General features: G+C 46.5%; 1 protein-coding gene across 2 annotated transcripts; it reads right to left on the bottom strand.

The window, feature by feature from the left end:
- Positions 1-244: 244 nt before the first annotated feature.
- Positions 245-16,232, bottom strand: ENO1 (enolase 1). 2 transcript variants are annotated; one of them, XM_069782586.1, is made up of 12 exons: positions 16,092-16,232; positions 10,252-10,345; positions 8,806-8,901; positions 6,512-6,570; positions 5,270-5,339; positions 4,941-5,074; positions 4,550-4,772; positions 2,719-2,916; positions 2,271-2,472; positions 1,777-1,885; positions 1,269-1,327; positions 245-719 (listed from the first exon to the last, which is right to left on the bottom strand). In XM_069782586.1, the coding sequence occupies exons 1-12, from the start codon at positions 16,191-16,193 to the stop codon at positions 650-652; spliced, it is 1,416 nt and encodes a 471-aa protein (XP_069638687.1). In that variant the 5' UTR covers positions 16,194-16,232; the 3' UTR covers positions 245-649. The 2 variants fall into 2 exon arrangements, with proteins under 2 accessions (XP_069638687.1, XP_069638686.1); XM_069782585.1 differs by lacking the exon at positions 6,512-6,570 and adding an exon at positions 6,164-6,222.
- Between the last annotated feature and the right edge of the window lie 3,262 nt (positions 16,233-19,494).

The raw sequence follows: 19,494 nt of genomic DNA, 5'->3' as shown, positions 1-19,494 counted from the left end.
AAATCTATTCTTAGTCCCCTTTCCAAACAACTAAACATATACTTGAAGGCCACCTCTTGACAGCAGGCACATACATTCAGCCAATTCTTTGTCTATTTGTCACAAAGAAACTTAAGTCCAACCCATGGCCACAGCAACAGCAGTCCAACTCTTGCTCGCTGCAACAGCTTTAAAACAGGGTATGATTACACAGAGGTAGGTATCCCTGCTCCTCAGTCTCCCCCAAAGTAACTCAAAGCCACACTTTGTTGGGTTGTTTGATGCTTTTATTTATCACATGTAAAAACACTACTATTTCTGTTTGCAGGTACCTCTTGCTGCACTGCAAGTCACACAGCTTCAAACATCGAAGACCAGACAGGCAGAGAAAGGAATTAAAGTGTTTATGCCCAGACAAGGTCATGATCCCAGAGGGTGTTTAATACACAGAACCCCCCCCACAGGAACTGTTCTACAAAAGCAGTAGAGCATTACAAGTAACAGATCAGAGTTGGTGAAAACACTACATGAAGGAATCGTCTCAGGGGGAGAGGACCTGCAAACTGGTCTTTTTCTTTCAGCTGCCCTTATCTTTCTAGTATAGGTAACTGTGATCTAAGTAGATGACTAGTGCTTTAAACCAGAACAGGGGTTGACTGATCCACACAGCTTAGTGGATACAAGGGTTCCTGAAGTTCCTTCCAGCAAAACGGGCCTTGCTGCCAAGCTCCTCTTCAATTCTGATGGAAAGGGAAGAGAGTGCCGGGTGTCAGCAGACAGTGTACAACTCCTGCATTAGCACAGCTGCTGACCTTACACTAAGTCACCCAATCTACCTGGTACTGAAGATACTATCACAGAGTCCCACCAAGCAACTTCAGTAATACACACATTTAACTGCACTGGTCAGTATCACCCACCTTACATAGCTTTGCCCAAACATTTGAAGTGCTTGCCCAAGGGAACAGCGTCACGCAGATAGGACAATGTCTCATATCTAGTATCGCAGGACGCCTTGTATGATGCTCCCCTTGAGCATATGTGCTATGGGCATTACCCATCCAACTCATCATTTAGCCTACAGTCAGCTCTGCAAGTGCAGCACCAGCCCAAAGCCACCTCTGCCAGTGCCAGTTTGTCCTTAAGCTGCAGAGTGTTTGAGATGCAGAAGGCCAAGCTGTTCCCCAAATGCATTATGCAGAAGACCAAGCTGTTGCCCAAATGCATTAGTGGAACAGCCATTCTATGTCAGACTTAACCCTCAACCCTTTTCCCCCTGAAAGTCTCACCTCAGCAGCTGGTTATACTTGGCTAGACGCTCAGATCGGCAAGGGGCACCAGTTTTGATCTGAAAGGGAAATCAGAAAGTTAGTGAAGAACTACAGCAGAAATAAGGCCACAGATGCTAACACAAAACTATTCTATTCTGTTGAGATTTATAAGCATAATCACAAGCTTGGTTTCAGCATCAGACTTTAAATATCCGTATACTCGCAACTGGATACGGCTTGAGAGCAATAAAGTGTTCATTTGCTAGCAGCTTCCGTATAAGGAAAACCCGAAATACCCACTGGAGCTGACTAAGATTTTTTTTTTAAATTAGTGGTTAAAGGTGAGTTTACACAAGATAACATGTTCCCTTGTCACATTCCCATTAGACAAATCAGCTTCCTCTATACAGACAGCAAATATACACGCCTTAAGTCAGAGCAGACCCCATCTACTGTGCAGCATGGCTACATCACCATATTAACTCATCAAGCAAAGAGGCAAACTACAGCAGCCAGAGATACCAACCTGACCAGTGCAGAGACCAACCACCAGATCAGCAATGAAGGTATCTTCTGTTTCTCCAGAGCGATGACTCACCATCACACCCCAGCCATTGGACTGGGCAAGCTTGCAGCTAGAAGAGATAAACAGATAAAGCCTCACACCATCCCTGTTTGCTTAGCAGCCTTTGCTCTAGCTATGATGCCAAGTGGCAGGCATTCCTTGCTTTGGCAAGACAGAACTGCCCCATGGTACATCTTAGGATCACGTGACAACACAGTGATAAAGAGCTGCTTTTACACATGCTTAGACCCAGTAAAGTTGTTCGATATGCCCATAGGACTTCAAGACCACAAAAGGTACAGGTTTACTTGTCGATATCCTCTATTAGTTAACAATTGTTCTCCCTCACAGATGGCCAAGCAACAGATTTCTATTCCACTAACTCTGGTCTATATGTTCATCTCCCTCAATTAGACAATCACCCTCCCTGGCATTGCCAAGAGGGGAGAACTTACGCTTGCAGAGACTCTGTCACTGAGCCAATCTGGTTGACCTTAAGAAGGAGGCAGTTGCAGGATTTCTCCTCCACAGCCTTGGCAATACGCTTAGGATTGGTCACAGTCAGATCATCACCAACCACCTGGATGCCAACACTGCCAGTGAACTTCTTCCAGGCAGCCCAGTCATCCTGGTCAAATGGATCTTCAATGGACACCACTGTAGAGAAATAAAAGGAGCTTTAAGACAATGCCACCCTGAAAGGTCTTGTTTGAAATCAGTGGCACCAAAGCGCTGCAGCCAAGTAACGTCCACCTCCAAGAACATTCCTAAGACTCCTAAAAGGCTAGCTGTTTGTTCTGCTCTTGATCCCTCTTACAAGGGAGGCTGCACCCTAACTCTTTCCTTCAGCAATCAATCCCTACTCACCACTACTACCATGCTTCTTGTTGACAAACAACTTACAGGGGTAGTTCTTGACAAAGCCCTTGTACAGGTCAGCCAGCTGATCAGGAGAAATGTATCTGCTGGGATCATCAGGGGATTTGAAGTCCAGGTCATACTTTCCATCACGGTAGAACTCTGAGGCAGCCACATCCATGCCAATGACAACCTTTTCAGTGTAGCCAGCCTTGCTGATAGCAGTCTTCAGCAACTCCAAAGCTGAAACATGGTAAGGTACTTCTGAGTTCCCACCAAACATCTCAACCCAAGAGCTATTCATTTACCAGCAACACTACATTCACTTGGCAAAGAATCTCCATTACCCCCTACAAAAAGCCCAAAGGCCCCACAGAAAAGGTTCTTAAACTCTCCCACTTCTGAAGTGACTGGAACAAGATTTTACTTTTAATACTGCTTTTAGCTTGTAATACTCTTGAGACACCATTATGGGATTCATAATCTCTTCAGGCAGGACTACATGTCAGCCCAGAAAGCTTAATACTAGATGGTAATACATCCTCTTTCAGCTTTATGCACATAAAGTAGTGCAGGAAGTAGTGACTGCACTTTAGTCCCTTTCAGCTCCAGATCAGGTGTTGACCATGAAAGTGGTAAGCATCCAAACCCGACAGGCAATGCGATACACAGCCTGCCTCTGCACAGGGCACCCTCTCTTTGCATCTACCCGTTTTCCACTTGCATGTTTATATACAGGACTAGAACTACTCAGTAGACACATCTGAATACTACCCACTATGCTACCGTGTTTGGCAGAGTCCAAGCAAGGAAATTCAGTATGGTCACAACCAGTAAGACTCTCCCAATCACCCTTGACTCAAAGCCAAGCAGTTGGATCAACCAGGCTCTTTACAGTAGGAAGCTTAGATCAAGTGTTCTTGTTTGGGGTTTTTTTGTGGGTTTGGGGTTTTTTGTTTGAGTTTTTGGGTTGTGTTTTTTTTTTTTAAAGATGTTAACGTAGTCCAAAGTGCAAAAGCAGCTGCTGCCAGCAACACAAATTCCTTGGACTGTAATGGTCGTTCAAGGTCATATTCACTGATGTCTGCTAGGGTACAGACCTAGCAAGAGCTACATGTGACTGTGGTATTCAGAAACACCCTGATTTCTAGTGCTGGCTCAGTATCTTCCGTGTCAGGCAAAACAGTTCAGAGGCCACCTTCAACGATAATATAACTAGCGGCTTTAAAGTAACAAGTAACTTAAGAGTTCTAGTGCTCTACTGGCTTATTAGCAGCTTCATTTCTGCTGAAGAGGCAGAAAAATAGCTCTTCTGGTACAGTTTCTGTAGGAACAGGCATTTCGCTTTCCACAAGACAAACTGCCTCCCTCCTCCAACAGGTTTCTGAACAGAACTGTTTGGCTGCAGAAGCAACAAAAGCTTCAACTTCCCAGGGAAGCCTTCATGCACTCCCACACACTACCAGGCATAGCTGAAACTGTTTTCCTCCTTTGTCAGCAGAGAAACAAACTCCACTGAACTTAGACTACTAACTTCTGGGAAACCTGCAATGCATGCAGACATTCCCATACCACTCTTCAACTGGGAGGAGGTAAGATTCCCTTAAGCTGCTACAGGAATGAAACAGTAATGAGGTATTGAAGTCAAAGCCATTCTCTCAAGCTGCATAAACTGATGTTCAAGGGAATAGCTCTGTGGTCCTATACTGGACCACACCAGTGTGGCTTCTCGGAAAGTCTGTCAGGACAAGCAGAGCAAAGAAACAGCAGCAAGTCCTACAATCTACTCATCTTGCTTTCCAGTCATACTGGACAGGTATGGTCTTCATTCTCTGGCTAACAGTTACACCTCCTCCCACACTTAGCTCATTCTTACCTTCTTTATTTTCCAGGATGTTAGGGGCAAAGCCACCCTCATCACCCACGTTGGTTGCATCCTTGCCATACTTCTCCTTGATTACATTCTTTAGATTGTGATAGACCTCTGCACCAATGCGCATTGCCTCCTTGAAACTGTCAGCACCCACAGGGAGGATCATGAACTCCTGCATAGCCAGCTTATTGCCAGCATGGGAGCCACCATTGATCACATTGAAAGCCTTGGAGTAACCAAAAACAAAAGTCAAGTTAGAATGTTTCAGGGTAAATTGATACCAGCATTTATGTTAAGACTTTTTATTTTCTAGAAAACTTGATCCAAGACCACAAAGACATCACGAAGCACCTGGTCAGATCAAGTCTTGAGCTAGCCCTACCAAGAGACTTACAGGAACTGGAAGAATGACTTCTGCATTTCCAGCAAGGTCAGCAATGTGACGGTACAAGGGGACACCCTTCTCAGCAGCACCAGCTTTGCATACAGCCAGAGATACACCCAAGATGGCATTGGCACCAAATTTGGCTGAAATAAGAAGAAATTTTTTACATAAATGTTAAGTCTTCATAAAGAAACTCAGCAATACCAGCACCATGGTCTCGATTATGGAAGCACACAGCATATGCCATGCACTGCCCATTGCTTCTGATACAGCAAGATAGAATTCTGTAAACCAAAATCCATCTTTTCACACCTCACTGCAACACAAAGCCCACTTACATTTGTTCTCCGATCCGTCCATTTCCAGCATCAGTTTGTCAATCTTTTCTTGCTCCACAACATTGACATTCTGCAGAGAGAAGCAAGCAAAGCACTGCTTGACACCAAACATGGCTCTACAAACTCTTACCTACCCACTGCATTTTTTATTTCCCTGGCAGGCACCAAGACTTGCTTAAGGGCAACTACCAACAGCTGAAGAGACTAGTTCTTGTCATTATCACACAGCAGCATCTTCTGTAAGGCTATTGTGTCCCTTGACTTCCTGACATTTACACCGCTATCTGCCTGGCATAGCGTAGGAGCAAAGCCCAGTTTATGCCCCCTGCCCTTTCAGTGCAAGCTCAAAGACAACCAGCTTGATCACAACATACACACATTTGTAACTTAATACATAATGTTCGGAATTGTGACTAAGCATGTGCAATCACTTTACGCATTAACACTTAGTTTTGCACCATCCTTTCTAGCCAGCGGTTAGTACCCACGAAGCACAGGGGAATCTCGCTCAAGCAGACTTTACTTAGATCCCCTCAGATTCCCCTCCAAACTAGCCAGCTTGGATAAAACCCAGGCCCTCCCCATCTCTCAGCTACCCTTTTAAGCACAAAGCAGCTTGTATCTTAACTGCACACCACTGAAATTCCCAGGTGCTTAAGTATTTCTGCACACAACACTAGGCTACTAGAGATTGTTTTGATTAAGTGTCAGATATGCAGCCATTAAGTAAAGCAATTCCTGTAGGTAAGTTTGTTGACATGCACTCCAATACACAGGCTAACACCCCCCACCTTGTAATACAGTTCCTGTAACTGTCTCTAGAGAGACAACCCATTAGTTAGGACACACTGGACCAGCATTAGCTGATGTTAGCAGAAGACAGATTGCTCCTACCTTGCTAATCAGTGCAGGTGCAATTGTTTTATTGACGTGCTCAACAGCTTTTGAGACACCTGGAAGGAACAAGCAAATCAGACACAGGTCAACCACACTGACTACGCAGGCATTAGTAGGTGATCGCAGTAACAGTAAAAATCAAGAATACCACCTCATGCTAGTCAAACCCCAATCCAATCTGAGCTTACAGCCAAATCTGAACACTTATAGACGTCACCTCAATTGAATGGAAGTTGCATGAAGTAAGCATCGTCTAGGAATGCCTGCTGCAATGTTAGTTTGCAAGACCATGCACTGGAGAAATTCATCCAAGTGACAAGGTTGCACTGAAAGCACATCCATTACCTGTGTACACAATGCTGTCCCCAGGAACTCGTTAACATATTTAACAGCTCTGGATACACCTGACAGAAGCGAAATGGACAAGAGAATCAAGGAAGAGATGAAGACTCAGCCAAAACCAAAGCCAGTCATGCAAGAAAAAGAAAAGGACACAAATAGGTAAACAGACCTACAAGTCAGCAAGTGCCTGATACTGAGCAGCAGACTAGAAACAAAAGGGTTCAAAGGGTAGAGGAAACTGTGCATCAGCCAGCAAGGCTGCATTTGGTCTTTCCATCCAGGTTTCCATACTATTGCAAACACCATTGTGGACCCAAGCCTCAAGTAGGTGAACGACAGCATTTAGAAAAGGTTTTAGGATAGGCTATTCCTCTCCAATTCATAGAATGGATGAGTAAGGGGAAAGAAAAAGGTTTCCCCAGAAGTTAAGCATGCAGCAGCTCAGGCATTTCACTATCTGCTATTATTCTATAACATTGCTAACGCATCACCTTAGCATATGTTTTATGCTTGATACAATGCTGAAGTACACTGTCTCTTGCACCTGGATGCAGGAACAGTAATTGCCTGCTCCTGGCTTCAGACAGGACATAAAGCATGAACACAGCACCATCCTTTTAATCTATGTGGACCTACCATTGTGCAAACCAGAAGTTCCAGTATGAACTAGCTTTTTGCCCCATAAGCAGAGACCATCATTAGCCAGCTACCAATATTAGCCTAAGGAATACAGTCATCCCTGCATGGTGGTTAAAGATTTCCAAAGACTTAAGCCTCACAACAGGTGAATGCTAATTAAGTGCACCGTGAACCACATTAATTGTCTTTCAAATGGTCTAAGTCTGCAGATTTATATTACAGAAGACCAAACAGCTATCTGCAAGTCATTCCATTTGGCAATTATTTTTTCATAACTCATGTTACTCCCTAGCTGACAAAAACCTTCAGCTGTTATAGTCTGTTGTAGAAGCTCAGACTACCATCTAGCCAAGCGCCACGAAAAACTGCCTGTAGGATCAGATTTAACAGGTCTAAACACACACATATTTAGCACACATTTACTCTTCTCAGGGAAAAGTGCCCTAGGTCAACAGCATAAGCTCTTCAGCTCTGGGATATTCAGTCATCTAAGAGTTTATTCTGTGTTAAAGTAGTAACAACCATGAATCTTCTCAGACAAGGCTCTCCGAGTTCAATTCAGTAGTTACCCACTCTAACCACTCTTCCTTAATATGCACAAAATATTTCAGCTTCCTTTTACTGGACTTGCAGAAAAGTTTGAAGACAAGTAATTTCCTCTCCCAGCCAAAAGTTAAGTTGATTGCATATACTTGGAAAGCATCACCAATGCTTTTACAGCAGCAAGCTGAAAAGGAGTCCTATCTGTCCAAGCTCCCAGAATTGTCATAAGAATTACTATTAGGATGTTTACTAGGTAATGACATCTTGTATGCAGCTATTTGTTTTCCCCCATACTTGTTCCCAAGCCAGTCTGGTGACCACTGTGTTTAGTTTCCTTTCAGAACATACAACCAGTCCCCAACCAACTAAAATATTACACCACTAACATGAACTTAAGTACCCTGGCTACCTATCATGACAGACAAAAAGCTAAAAGTGGCTTTATTATGCAGTCTGAAACAAAAGTATCTTCCATGATTCCACACAAGCTGTTGTCAGCAGCTGGCCTAAACCTCAGGTTCAGAATTTAACATGCTGGGATCGAAGGAGCCTATAGTACCAGAGCAGATACATTTAACAGTTCTTTGAAAATTTGGTGTATGAAGAGATCTTGTGACTAGCTGCAGTATCACCCAGCCTTTAGGAGCAGGTAGTTCAGATGCTCTTATGACACGCTACTGAAGCACTCTGTACTCTGACATGCACCAACATGCAGGGCAACAAGAGTGGCCTAACAAAGTATGTTGGGGTATACTGTACTAGAGACATGATCACCTAGCTGGCATGCCTGAGCTCCACATACCCACCTACAGAAGTACAGTGATCTCCACCACTATGTAGCTGCGCTGCTGGAGGCAGAGTCACTCTCCACATTGTCCCCTGGAAAATCCAGCAGTCTGTGCTTTACATCTGCCCCAGCCATACAGCCAATGTGTGGTATGCATTGCTATCATCTTACTGTTAATCTCCATTGCTTTTGCTTAATTGCCATACCTTGTACAGAATGTGGACAGCAGTAAAGGAGCCCCTGTGTCCTCTGTTACAATTTGGCATAAACATACACAGCAGCACAGTCATTATAATATGCCAAGCTGGGTACCAAAATTCAGGTTTACCTTTCCCCATGTAGCGTGTCTTGTCATTGTCACGAAGCTCCAGAGCTTCATAGATGCCAGTTGAAGCACCGCTGGGAACAGCAGCTCTGAAGAGACCTGTTTACAACAGAAACAAGAACTCTCTTAGCACATTCAAACCCTCAAAAGCATTGTCCACTCATACACCATCCCAACCTACCACATACTTCCATCCCTGGAGATGGGAGAGGTAATCTCTAAACCACATCTCTGCTCACTTATACACTGATCCTGAGAGAGCTGTCTGCTCCTTCACAGCATCACCAACTCATCAGTGTCTCTCTCATGCAGATCAACAGCAAGCTGACTCACTCATTCTCTTCCACTGTGCATTTCAAGTGTTTAAGTCAGAAAAGTCATCCATTGCCCTTCCAAAAAGGGTAGCTTTATTCACTGAATCTACTTTTGAGCTCAGTTTGGCAGGCAAGCTCTTAAATTCTTCTAAGATGCAGCATAAAAGGGACAATTAGGAGGCCTATTTTGTTAATATGAGTTCTGAGCTCTTCCGACAACAGCACAGCCACCCAGACAGCCCATTTTTCCAACCAAGGATGCTGAACTTTGAGCAAGTCAGTACACTGGAGTCTGTTCTGCCTGTGCTTCAAGATGCCAGTCTCCAGTCCTTCCCTTATGCCACTACAGCAAAGAGCTTAGTAGGGGCAATCTCATTAAATGACTGCGTTAATCTTTTGAGGCAGAAAGATCAGCTATTTAGTTAGTGTATTACAGCTATTATGTTTGCTCATTCCACCAAACCACACTGGTATGTGTTTGCACAATGCCTTTGTCAGATCCTATCAGATATGAGATGAACAACTAACAAACCAAGGGAAAGTCCTGCAATAATTAAAAATATAAGATGTTATATGCGAAAACCCAATTAGACAAGTTTAGTCATGCCCGAGCACTTACAGAAAGAAGAAACCATTACCCAAGATTCAACTCTGCAGCAGAAAACTGTTTCATTACACAAAGTTACTGCTAGACAACCCAAGAATTAAACCTCAAGTGCAGTCACACAGAGTTTAGGGAACACTGAAAACTAAGACCATTAGCAGCTGCTTAAGGACACGAACGAAGGTCTTATTAACGCTGAGTTTGTAAGCGCTATCCCAGTTCATGCTCAGGGCAAGGGGAGGACAGCAGGTTTGGATTAACACTTGCACAATTTAGACTGTAAGCAGCAGCACGCTTAAAAAATGCTTCACTGTCCAGGCCAGTATCTCGAGCTCAGCAAATTCATCCCAGTAGAATGGGGTAGAGGTTTTTCCTCCAAGTCCCATAGCAAGCTCTGCAATATGTTATAGGTATGAAGGAAAGAGTAAGGACAATTGCACTGCTAGAACAGGACAGTTTGTATACTTCTGACTGTCTTTTCAATTTTATCAGATACAAGAAAGGAATAAACATCTACAGCTAAGGACTCACCTTTGTTGGTAAAGAGGTCTACCTCGACAGTGGGATTCCCACGAGAGTCAAAGATTTCACGGGCATGGATCTTGAGAATCGACATCTTTAATACCTGAAAAGAAGAGTTTAGCATTAATCATAGAATGATTTGGAAGGGACCTTCAAAGATCATCTACTTCAACACCCCTGCCATGGGCAGGGACATCTTTCACTAGATCAGGTTGCTCAAAGCACCATCCAACCCGAGTTTGAACACTTCCAATGATGGGGCATACACAACTTCTCTGGGCAACCTCATCCAGTGTCTCGTCACCCTCATCATATAAATTTCTTCCTTATATCCAAACTAAATCGACCCTCTCTCAGTTTAAAACTTCCAGTTTTAACTTGTTCATCAATATTCTTCAAACACAGCTCTGTGCAATCAATCTTTCTTTAAACACATAAAGGACAATCCCCACACCTCTTCTTCCTTGCCTGTCCCTCCTCAACAGCTTAGAGCCATTGATGCCAGCACTCCAGTCATGTGATTCATCCCACCAAGTTTCAGCAATAGCAATTATATCATAGCTTTCCAGGTGCACAAGGGCTTCCACCTCCTTCTGTTTGCTACCCATGCTGCATGCATTGGTATAGAGACACTTCAGTTGGGCTACAGACCCTGCCAACTTTTTAGAACAAGCCTGAATTCCTCTGAGGCATTTCACAACTGTTTCCCTGTTGGTTCCTAATATATCAGTAGCATCTCACTCTTCTATGTTACTCAAAACTCCACCTCTTTCCCCCTAACTAAGTCTAGTTTAAAGGTCTCCTTATAAGTCTGGCCAGCTTGTTAGTGAAAATGCTCTTGCCCCACTTCTTCAGGTGAATCCCATCGACTCCCAAAAGACCCAGCTTCTCAAAGGTTGATCCATGATCATAAAAGCCAAAATCCTGAGGATGGCACCAACTAGGCAGCCAGGCAATCACCTGTTGAATTCATCTCCTCCTTCCTCCACCCCTTCCTCTGACTGGGAAGATAGAGGAGAACACAGGAAGATAGAGAACACCACCTGTGCTCCTCATCCTTTTAACATTGCTCCAAAGGACATAGTCTCCTTTAATGTTTCTAAGTTACCTCATTGCAGTACCATTAGACCCTACATAGAATAACAGGAGCAGATAATTCATAGGGTTCACCAGGCTTGGCAGCCTCTCAGTAACATCACGAATGCAAGCTTCTGGTAGGGCAGCCAACTTCTCTAGAGAAATTGTCTCAATGGAAAATGGGCACTTCAGTGCCTCTCAGTGAGGAATCTCTAATTACTAATACATTACATGCTTTTCTGGTGGCACCAGTTCTAATGCAGGTGGGTGGTTGGATCAACTTTGCATGGTTTGCTTTTCCTGGATCCCATCTATTACTCACATGCTCTTCATTCTTCGATCCCAGAGCATCATGCCTGTTACACAGGAGCATTTCAGAGGACTAGGGAAGATTCTTCCACCCCAGGTGCTGACAAGGGTCCAGCCTCCATCTCATGAACTACTGCTACTTGCATCAGTTAGCTCAAGGTTGAAGTCAGGCTTACCTTCCCTTGCACAGCATTAAAGCAGGGCTGTTGCTCAGCCTGGGGCAGTGCACAATACCATCTATCCTCCTCCTGCTCACATCTATTGCAGTGCCTGTTGAGCTTCTCCTGTAACTTAGCTACTTGTTTGAGGAGTTTCTCATGACTGCACTTGCAGCTATGACATCCACTGCTGCCTTCATGTGCCAGGGGGATTTCCAGTTACTGAAGCTCTATGCAACCCAAGGTCTGGACAGCTATTCCAGTCCTCGAGAGGACTGCTTGAGTTGAGACATCAGCATAGTTAAGTTGTAGTGCTTCTGTTTGGTTTCAGCCACAACCTTGCAGTTGCAGCAGGTGGACACCATTTTCTTTCAGCAGGTCACAGTCTCCTTATAGTTCTTATGCGGGGGCAGGGGGGGAAGTCCACTAATAAAGTGGTAATTCTTTTGCAAGGTGCCATCCTTCTAATTACCTGGAGACCTCAAGCTTCTGGGTAGGCTTACACAGCCACCAGTTGAGCTGGGGTGACCATGAGCTTGCAGCCTAAGCCTGCAGGTGAACAGAGCAAGCAGCAGCACAAAAACTGGCACACCCTTCCCACAAGAGCTGCCATGCAAACTGCTGATGCTGCTCCCAACAGACACCTCTCCCTGTTTCCACACTGGTTATTGGTGCTCCCTAGAGGCTTCCAGCAGCTTGAACTGGCCACTGGCACATCTGGCATCACCCAACTCTCACTCAACTCTCTTGAGACCTGCTGCCTGGTCCCTCTCCCACACAGCCCAAGGGTGCCAGGGGCACAGAAATCCCCTGACAGCCTCCCCAGGGACCTCACAAGCCTTGCACTCCTCTCAGCATGCAGCAGCTGCTGCTGCTACCATCAGCTTGACATTCATATCCTGTAGTAACACCTGCAGTCATACAAGCAGTTCAAAAACATCACTTCACACTACTTCAACCGAGAAAACTTTTTATACTTGGTGAGAGTTAGAGTCTTACGTTGAGGACAGAATTCTCAACCTAGGTGGGAAGAACAGTCTAAAACCAGAAGCCTTGTTTCCAGAGAGATCTGAGGGAATGTCACCTTACCACGTAAGAGCAGCCAAGTAATCCTAATACAGAAAATCTCTGCTACTAGTTAGAATTCTTTCTGATAAAAGACTAAAGTGCAACAGTTCTTGGTATACACAGCAGCTGTTCAGAGCTGAATGTAACCTATCTTGAAATAGAAACAGTCACAGCTCTAATTAAGAGCTCGCATTAATAGTTACACCGTCTTGAGTACTTACAGAAATAGCTTTTCCTCCTAAAAGGAAAAAAAATCACCACAATATTTTGAACACTTCCTTTTCCCCCTTTCTCACATATCTATACACTTTTCCTTAATAAAACTGCAGTAAGCTCAGCTACATTTTAAAAATTGAGTCATACATATGCCTGTAAGCCATCGACTGGCACCAAACCCAGCTCATCTGCAGAGAAGCTCAGCCTCAGAAGCAGAACTGTCTGGAAGCCAGCTTTTTGGCAAGCCAGTGTGGGTGGTAACCCTGTTTACAGAAATGGGTATGAATCTCTCTGCAGTTACTGCAAAGTTAAGAAAACAGGGCCTTAGAAATACTGCTGCTTGTACAGAGCGGGGGGGAGGGGGGGGGTGTTAGCTTCATACACTATTCTTCCTCCACAGCAAATTTTCCCTCCCCGTGTTAAAAACACAGGTAGCCATTTGCTTTGTCCCCTTGGCTTTAGAGTGTCCCTTCCAGTTGTCCTGCCTCTAAGCAACATATTGTATAGGCAGCTCAAAGACTTTAGCTATGGCCTGCTTTACAGTAAGACCCACACACTGACATATGACTAACCTAAGCAGCAAGACAACTTGGTTCAAGCTGGCCTTCATGCTGCCACTACTTAACTTTAATCAGTGAATATGCAAGCTAGAAATAAATCCCTGCAACTCTCCAGTTATCAGTCCCTACCATACTAACAGTTATCTCTCGGCACTTGCACTGAGCAATGGCTAATAGGAAGAATCTCCATTTATCTGAAAAGGACTTCTCAGAGGTTATTAGGCTGGCACCTGCTATGCCTTACTTCCATTTTCAGAACCATAGCTCTGCAACAAAACATTAGGTGCCTTACTCTTCGAAAGCATAGCCAGCTCACAGGAAGTCTTACTGCAATGCAAGAACTGTTTGTTCACCTTCACAAAGAAGGTGGCACTTTAAGAATACACACTGCAAGAGCTTCCGTTGGGAATGTCTGCCAGGTTTGACAGGATACTCCAGTGTCCTTGACAAATGACCTTTCCAGCAGTCCCTCCCTTTTCTTTACAAGGAGGCATTTCACAGCACTGCGCCATTCCAGAGATTCCTCACACCATTGGTTTGGGGTTTTTTTGGCTTATTTTACAAACCCACCCACTCCTGTGTTCAAGAAAGTTTTCCCACTGAGCTATTCCTGGGTAAAAATCTGACGCTGTTTAGCTCATCAGAAGCTGAGCATTATGTGTTCTGCCTCAACCAATTCGGTCAACTCATCTAGAAAGTGAGTCAGCCCACACACAGGTCTAGCTGTAGAAATGCTAACTGAACTCAAGAGAGCTCATCAGTGGCACTGCCTGCTCCAGACCTTTGTACTTAGTGATGGAGCTAGCCAAACACACACAAATGCATGCATTGCCTTAAACCTTTTTTTTGGTACTATGATCTGCTGGCAAGGTCAGTGTCTCCCCTTAGGAAAAGGGCCACACACACCAGCTTTGCTGGCCTTCCCAGCAGCACACGTTGTTACCTACCTCAAGGCTAAGTTACAGCCCACTGCGCCACTGCCAGTTCTGGGTACTAGCTTCGCTATCAACTGAAATCCAAGAATTCACCACTTAACTCCCTGTTTGATCCCATCCTCTGCACAGTGCATGCAGTACTCTAACACCAATGCGGGCTACTCCAACTTAAAATCACTTCCAGAGGTTTTGTTTACAGCCAACTTTACCACCAAAAGCTGTATTTGTGAGTTATTCTGTAGCCACATTTCTCTTAAGACAGGGTTAAGACTGAGCACTGCAAGCATCTGAATGGACATTAAAAAACAAGAGTAAAGTTTGGCCATAGAAAGAACTATCCTAGTCAGTGTCTCGTTACAGAACTGCCATACAGTTATCAGTATAAGTCTTACATGACACTTCAAAGTCCCATAAGACTACAAGTCTCACACTATCACCACTCTGAAAAAAGTTTACTGCTCCTTAGAGCATTGACCTCACTGTATTAGATCCTAACATACCAATCCTACTGCTGAAGCACTCCTAAAAACTGGATAAACGTCGACCAAAAAGGGCACCTTCCAATCTTACTGCCTTGTGTTCCACATGGTATTAATTCACCTCTATGCTGTGCAACACAATGCAACGTGTTTTAAATAATGCCTGGCAGGGAGTAAGTCACAGACATGTTGAACTACTTTCTCTCTTGTTGTTTAATAAGATGGAGGCCTGAAACTGCATTGCCTCAATCTGTGGGTTTGGATGACAAACTTCACTACTTCCTGCCAGGCTCAGAAAGTCATAGCCCTACCCTGTGACTCAGCAGTCAAGTAACGGAACAGGAGAAAGACCAAGATCCTCTCCTGCAACCCTGCACGAGGCAAGCTGGTTAAGAGGCAATATTTCTTCCACACCTTAACATCCAGAGACACACACCAAGTCATGAGGTGCTACTCCCCACGACTGCTGCCTCGATAACTAGCACTTAATTAACCCCACTGGGAGACCTAAGGCACACAGATCTGCGTGCTGACATCAAACATCAAATATTTGAGATGCGTAGCTGAAGGACATCCACTGCCACTAGAGAGGGGAAGGTCCAAATCACGACACGCAATCCGAGAGCGACTGTTAATGATTAAGAGAGAGAGGTTAAACCCTGCTTTTGAAAGAAGCCTTGACCCATCCCATTCCCCGGAAGGTTTTACACCCCCCCACCGCGCACGCTGACGGAGCTATGGCCGGCGCAGGCCTCCCGCCACCCCCGCGATGCGGCTGGCGCGCTGCGTGGCAGAAAGCACGCCCACAACGGCCAGCACCCCCCCGGAGACCGCCCAGGCCCGGCCTGGCCCCCGGGCAGAGCCGGCGCGGCCCCATCTCACGGGGCCGGCGGGGCCTTCGGAACTGCTGCCCCGGGAAGGAAATGAGGGGAAACCGCGGCCCCACCGGGACCTCTCGCCCCGCGTACAACTGCGGGGGGGGTGGGGTGTGTGACTGGGCCGCTGAGGCCACCGGCGGCCGGCAGGCCCTGCCGCCGCCACACTCACCTTCGGCCCAGCAGCCCCGCTCCGCACCTCAGCCCCGCTCGCCGCCTCACCTCCGACTGGGACCGAGCGGCTGCGCGGACGGCAGGCTATAGCCCACCCCATGCAGATGAGCCGCCCTCCTCCCGTCCTCCATTGGTCGGCTCAGCTCCTCTCCGGTTTCCTATTGGCCGGCCGGGCCTTTCACCGCTCTCCCATTGGCTAGCCGCTCCTCGCGCCAGAGGCGGGCTCGCGTGCGTGCGCTACGTGCCGCGGCGGCCCTGTCGGCTCTGCCGTTCGCCTCGTGGAAAATCCCGGTGGGGAGGGGGGAGGGGGGGGTGGAGCCGCGCGCTCCTCCTCCCCGGCGCGTGCTGCGGGGCGAGCGGGCGGTCCTGAGGAAAGGCGGGACGGCGCTGAGGAGATTTCTCCTCCTGTGGCAAACGCCGGAGCCAGCGACAGCCGGGGGTGCTTTTCTGCTGGCCTGTGGGGACAAAGAAAACGGGTCTGGTGCGCGGTAGAGACACTTGGGGTACATGGAGTGTGCACGTCCCTCTGTGAACATAGACACGGGCCGGTGGGGAGAGAGAGGAGGAACGGCCTGTGGTCGTTGTCACTAAAACTGGAAGCTGAGCCTTGATTTTGCCAAGGCCTCACAAGTGCGTGGTTCAGCTCAGTGCTGCCGCGTCGCTGAAATCCCATCCCTGCTTGCTCGGAAGAAAGGTACAGATGCGCTTGCACACGGGGTGGGCGTAGAAACGGCGGCTGAAATCGGCAGGAAGGCTGCACGCTGCCAAGAGGAAGGCTGGGAGGAGAGGCGGGGGGTTATTAGTTCTAAGGAAAGGTTAATTACAAATACAATAAATTTTTACTTTGATTTTGGAGTGACTATCCATTACACTTCCTGGGGTGGAGAAGGAGCACTTATGCAATTGATTATGACACCTCAGATACTAGTGTGCCAACAGGAACAAAAACCTTTTCAAATGTTTTGCCTGGATCTGCACAAGGGCATCCGATGCCCCAAGACACGTGCTTGAAGACTGTGTTGTGACCAAAAGATAACGGAGCAGAACAGAGCTCACCACTAGGCCACAGATTTAAAGCCACTGCCAAAATGGAGTGACTCATGCTCCTGAAAAGCTCCAATCCCACCATGGATGTTGAAAAAAACATCACATTATTCATTGATAATTATTTAGTCTGCTGCATTATGGTGAAGTATGAACCATGCACCACTGAATGAACTGGGTGCATTGTGACTGGCAAAGCCTCCATCCCTGGAAAGTAATACTCGGCTTTCTACAGACTCAGCGGTAACCACGTGTTGTGGTGTTTAATAAGAACATGACCACCCACATGAGTTGTTCCCAGCTGTGGCACTGCAGAGGGATCCTGTTCCTTCGTGGACCTATCTATCCAACTCCCCCTGGTAGCTGTTCCCTGCAACCGGCTTGGCAAGGCCCTACTCCATCTCCCCCTTTGTGCTGGAGCATTGGACCCTGGGGGGGGGTGATGCTGGTGGGGGGGCATGCCTCCTTCCCCCTCAGCCCTTGTTGCCACCAGTCCTCCAGGCTCTCCCTGGTGGTATGGCTGCCAGGGAATATTCTGCTTTGGTTACGTCAGATAAGTTGGAGTTGTACCAAAAGGTCTTTGTGGGTTTATTATGGAGAATAGCTGTGTCCATGCTTCCCATAAGCCTGTTTTTCTTCCAGGATTTTTTAACTGAGGGATAGTCACACATTGCACTGTGGAAGGGAGTCTGCAATGAGGGGAATCCCATTGCAAGGTCAAAACATTTGAACAGGGCCATAGGCTGACCTGGGAAATGCACAGTCTTGTCCCTTCTCACATTCACATGCCCTTAGCCTTCACTCTTGGACATGATTGCTCCCATTCAAGGCAGAGTACCATCCCCAGCAGTGAGTGCGTGAAGCCCCCAGCAGGGACTGATGCTTTGTCTTGCTGGGACAATGCAGAGCCCAGACCCATGTGTGTAATCCCATGGGGACTCCCAATTCCCCTGGGTTTGCTTCCTCCCATTTCACCTGACACTACACAGCCTGTGTTCAGACTGATGGAGGCCTGGCTCTGCAGTATTTGAGGTACATAAAATCAAACCTGTGAAGTTCCCCAAGCCTGGAGTTGGGGTCTAGGGGCTCCAGTGGTTTGACAGTGCCCAGTTCCTCCTGACTGCACCATTCAAAACCATTTTGTTGCTTGCAAAGTTAGTTATGTTTGTGCTTGCTCCAAACTGCCTCACCCTTCTAGCCTGAGTATGACTGATCATTTCTTCTGGGCACATTTTTCTTTCCTTCCTGAGAACATGCCCCCAAGACAAGCTTTAAGTCTAATGAAAAGCAAAGGAAATCTGTTGAACTGACCGCCTTCCCTAGGCACGCCATGCTGACACAGTACCCCACGAGGCCCCCCCTGCATGACTCCTAGGCTCTTAGCAAGGAGACGCCATTTGAAACCCAAGTGCAATATGGCCCACATGCCCACAACGGCACTGCATGCTGGGTTTTTGTGCTTTTTCTGCCTCACTGGGGGTGCAGATTCATGTGGGCTGCACAGCCATCAATCAGGTTGAAATGCTGCTGGGCTGCACACAGATGAAATAAAGCAATATTGGCCAGGAAAAGCCCTTGGAATTAAACTGTCACTTTGTAGGTAGATGATTCTTTGCAGTGCCAACCTCCCCAAAACTGCACGTTATACCCCTTATAGCTGTGTCCTTGGCAGTAGTTCCTGACTTATCCTGGAGACTTACCCTTCCTGGTGCAAAGGCATGAGAGGGGAGCACTCCCTGCAAAAACATGCTCCTGAGCGATCAGACGCTGGAAATCATAAAACTGGATTTTTTATGCTGGGTTACTGCTGGATTAGAGATGCTCCACCATCATTGCACTTTGTAAAAGTCCCTTGATTGCTATGCATGGAAAATCACATAGAGGTACTGAGTCTTACAATGAACTAGGGAAGATGGAGCACAAGAAAGCCTAAGGCCAGGGGAAATTCAACATTGTAGTAGTTGAGCAAAAGACTGACGGTGAAGTATGGTAGGGTGCTCTTTGGGAATAGAAGACATATTATGAAAGGTCATAATTAGCTCGGTGGCAGGTAGAAGTGGCATGTAAAGCAAATCCTCTGGCCTGGGAAGCTGAGCACTGAGCCTGTTGCAGCTCCATATTCCTGTTCAACAGAACCAAAGCTGTGAGAGAGAACTGACTGTAGAAGACCAGCCTAAAGTCTTCCACTTGTCCCTTGCCTAGGCTCTTCTTTCCTTGTGACCACAAAACCAGCACAGAGCAAGCAAATGTCCTTTGCAGGAGTGTGAGCAACAAGCTGCGTGCTGAGAACCTGCATCCCCTCCTACTCGCACGGTTCCATCCCCGGCAGGCAGGACTCACTCGTGGTTCTGGCCGCA

This window comes from Haliaeetus albicilla, chromosome 4 (assembly GCF_947461875.1).
Source record: "Haliaeetus albicilla chromosome 4, bHalAlb1.1, whole genome shotgun sequence".
Taxonomy (NCBI): Eukaryota; Metazoa; Chordata; class Aves; order Accipitriformes; family Accipitridae; genus Haliaeetus; species Haliaeetus albicilla.
The sequence above is the reverse complement of the archived record's forward strand: the minus strand, read 5'-3'. Positions and strand labels throughout refer to the sequence as shown.

Coding starts and splice junctions, on each gene's coding strand:
- ENO1 (XM_069782586.1), bottom strand. CDS start 16,193: ATGGGGTGGGCTATAGCCTGCCGTCCGCGCAGCCGCTCGGTCCCAGTC. Junction 1,328..1,776: donor TTGGTCTCTGCACTGGTCAG/GTTGGTATCTCT, acceptor TTTCCCTTTCAG/ATCAAAACTGGTGCCCCTTG. Junction 720..1,268: donor AAGTATAACCAGCTGCTGAG/GTGAGACTTTCA, acceptor CCTTTCCATCAG/AATTGAAGAGGAGCTTGGCA.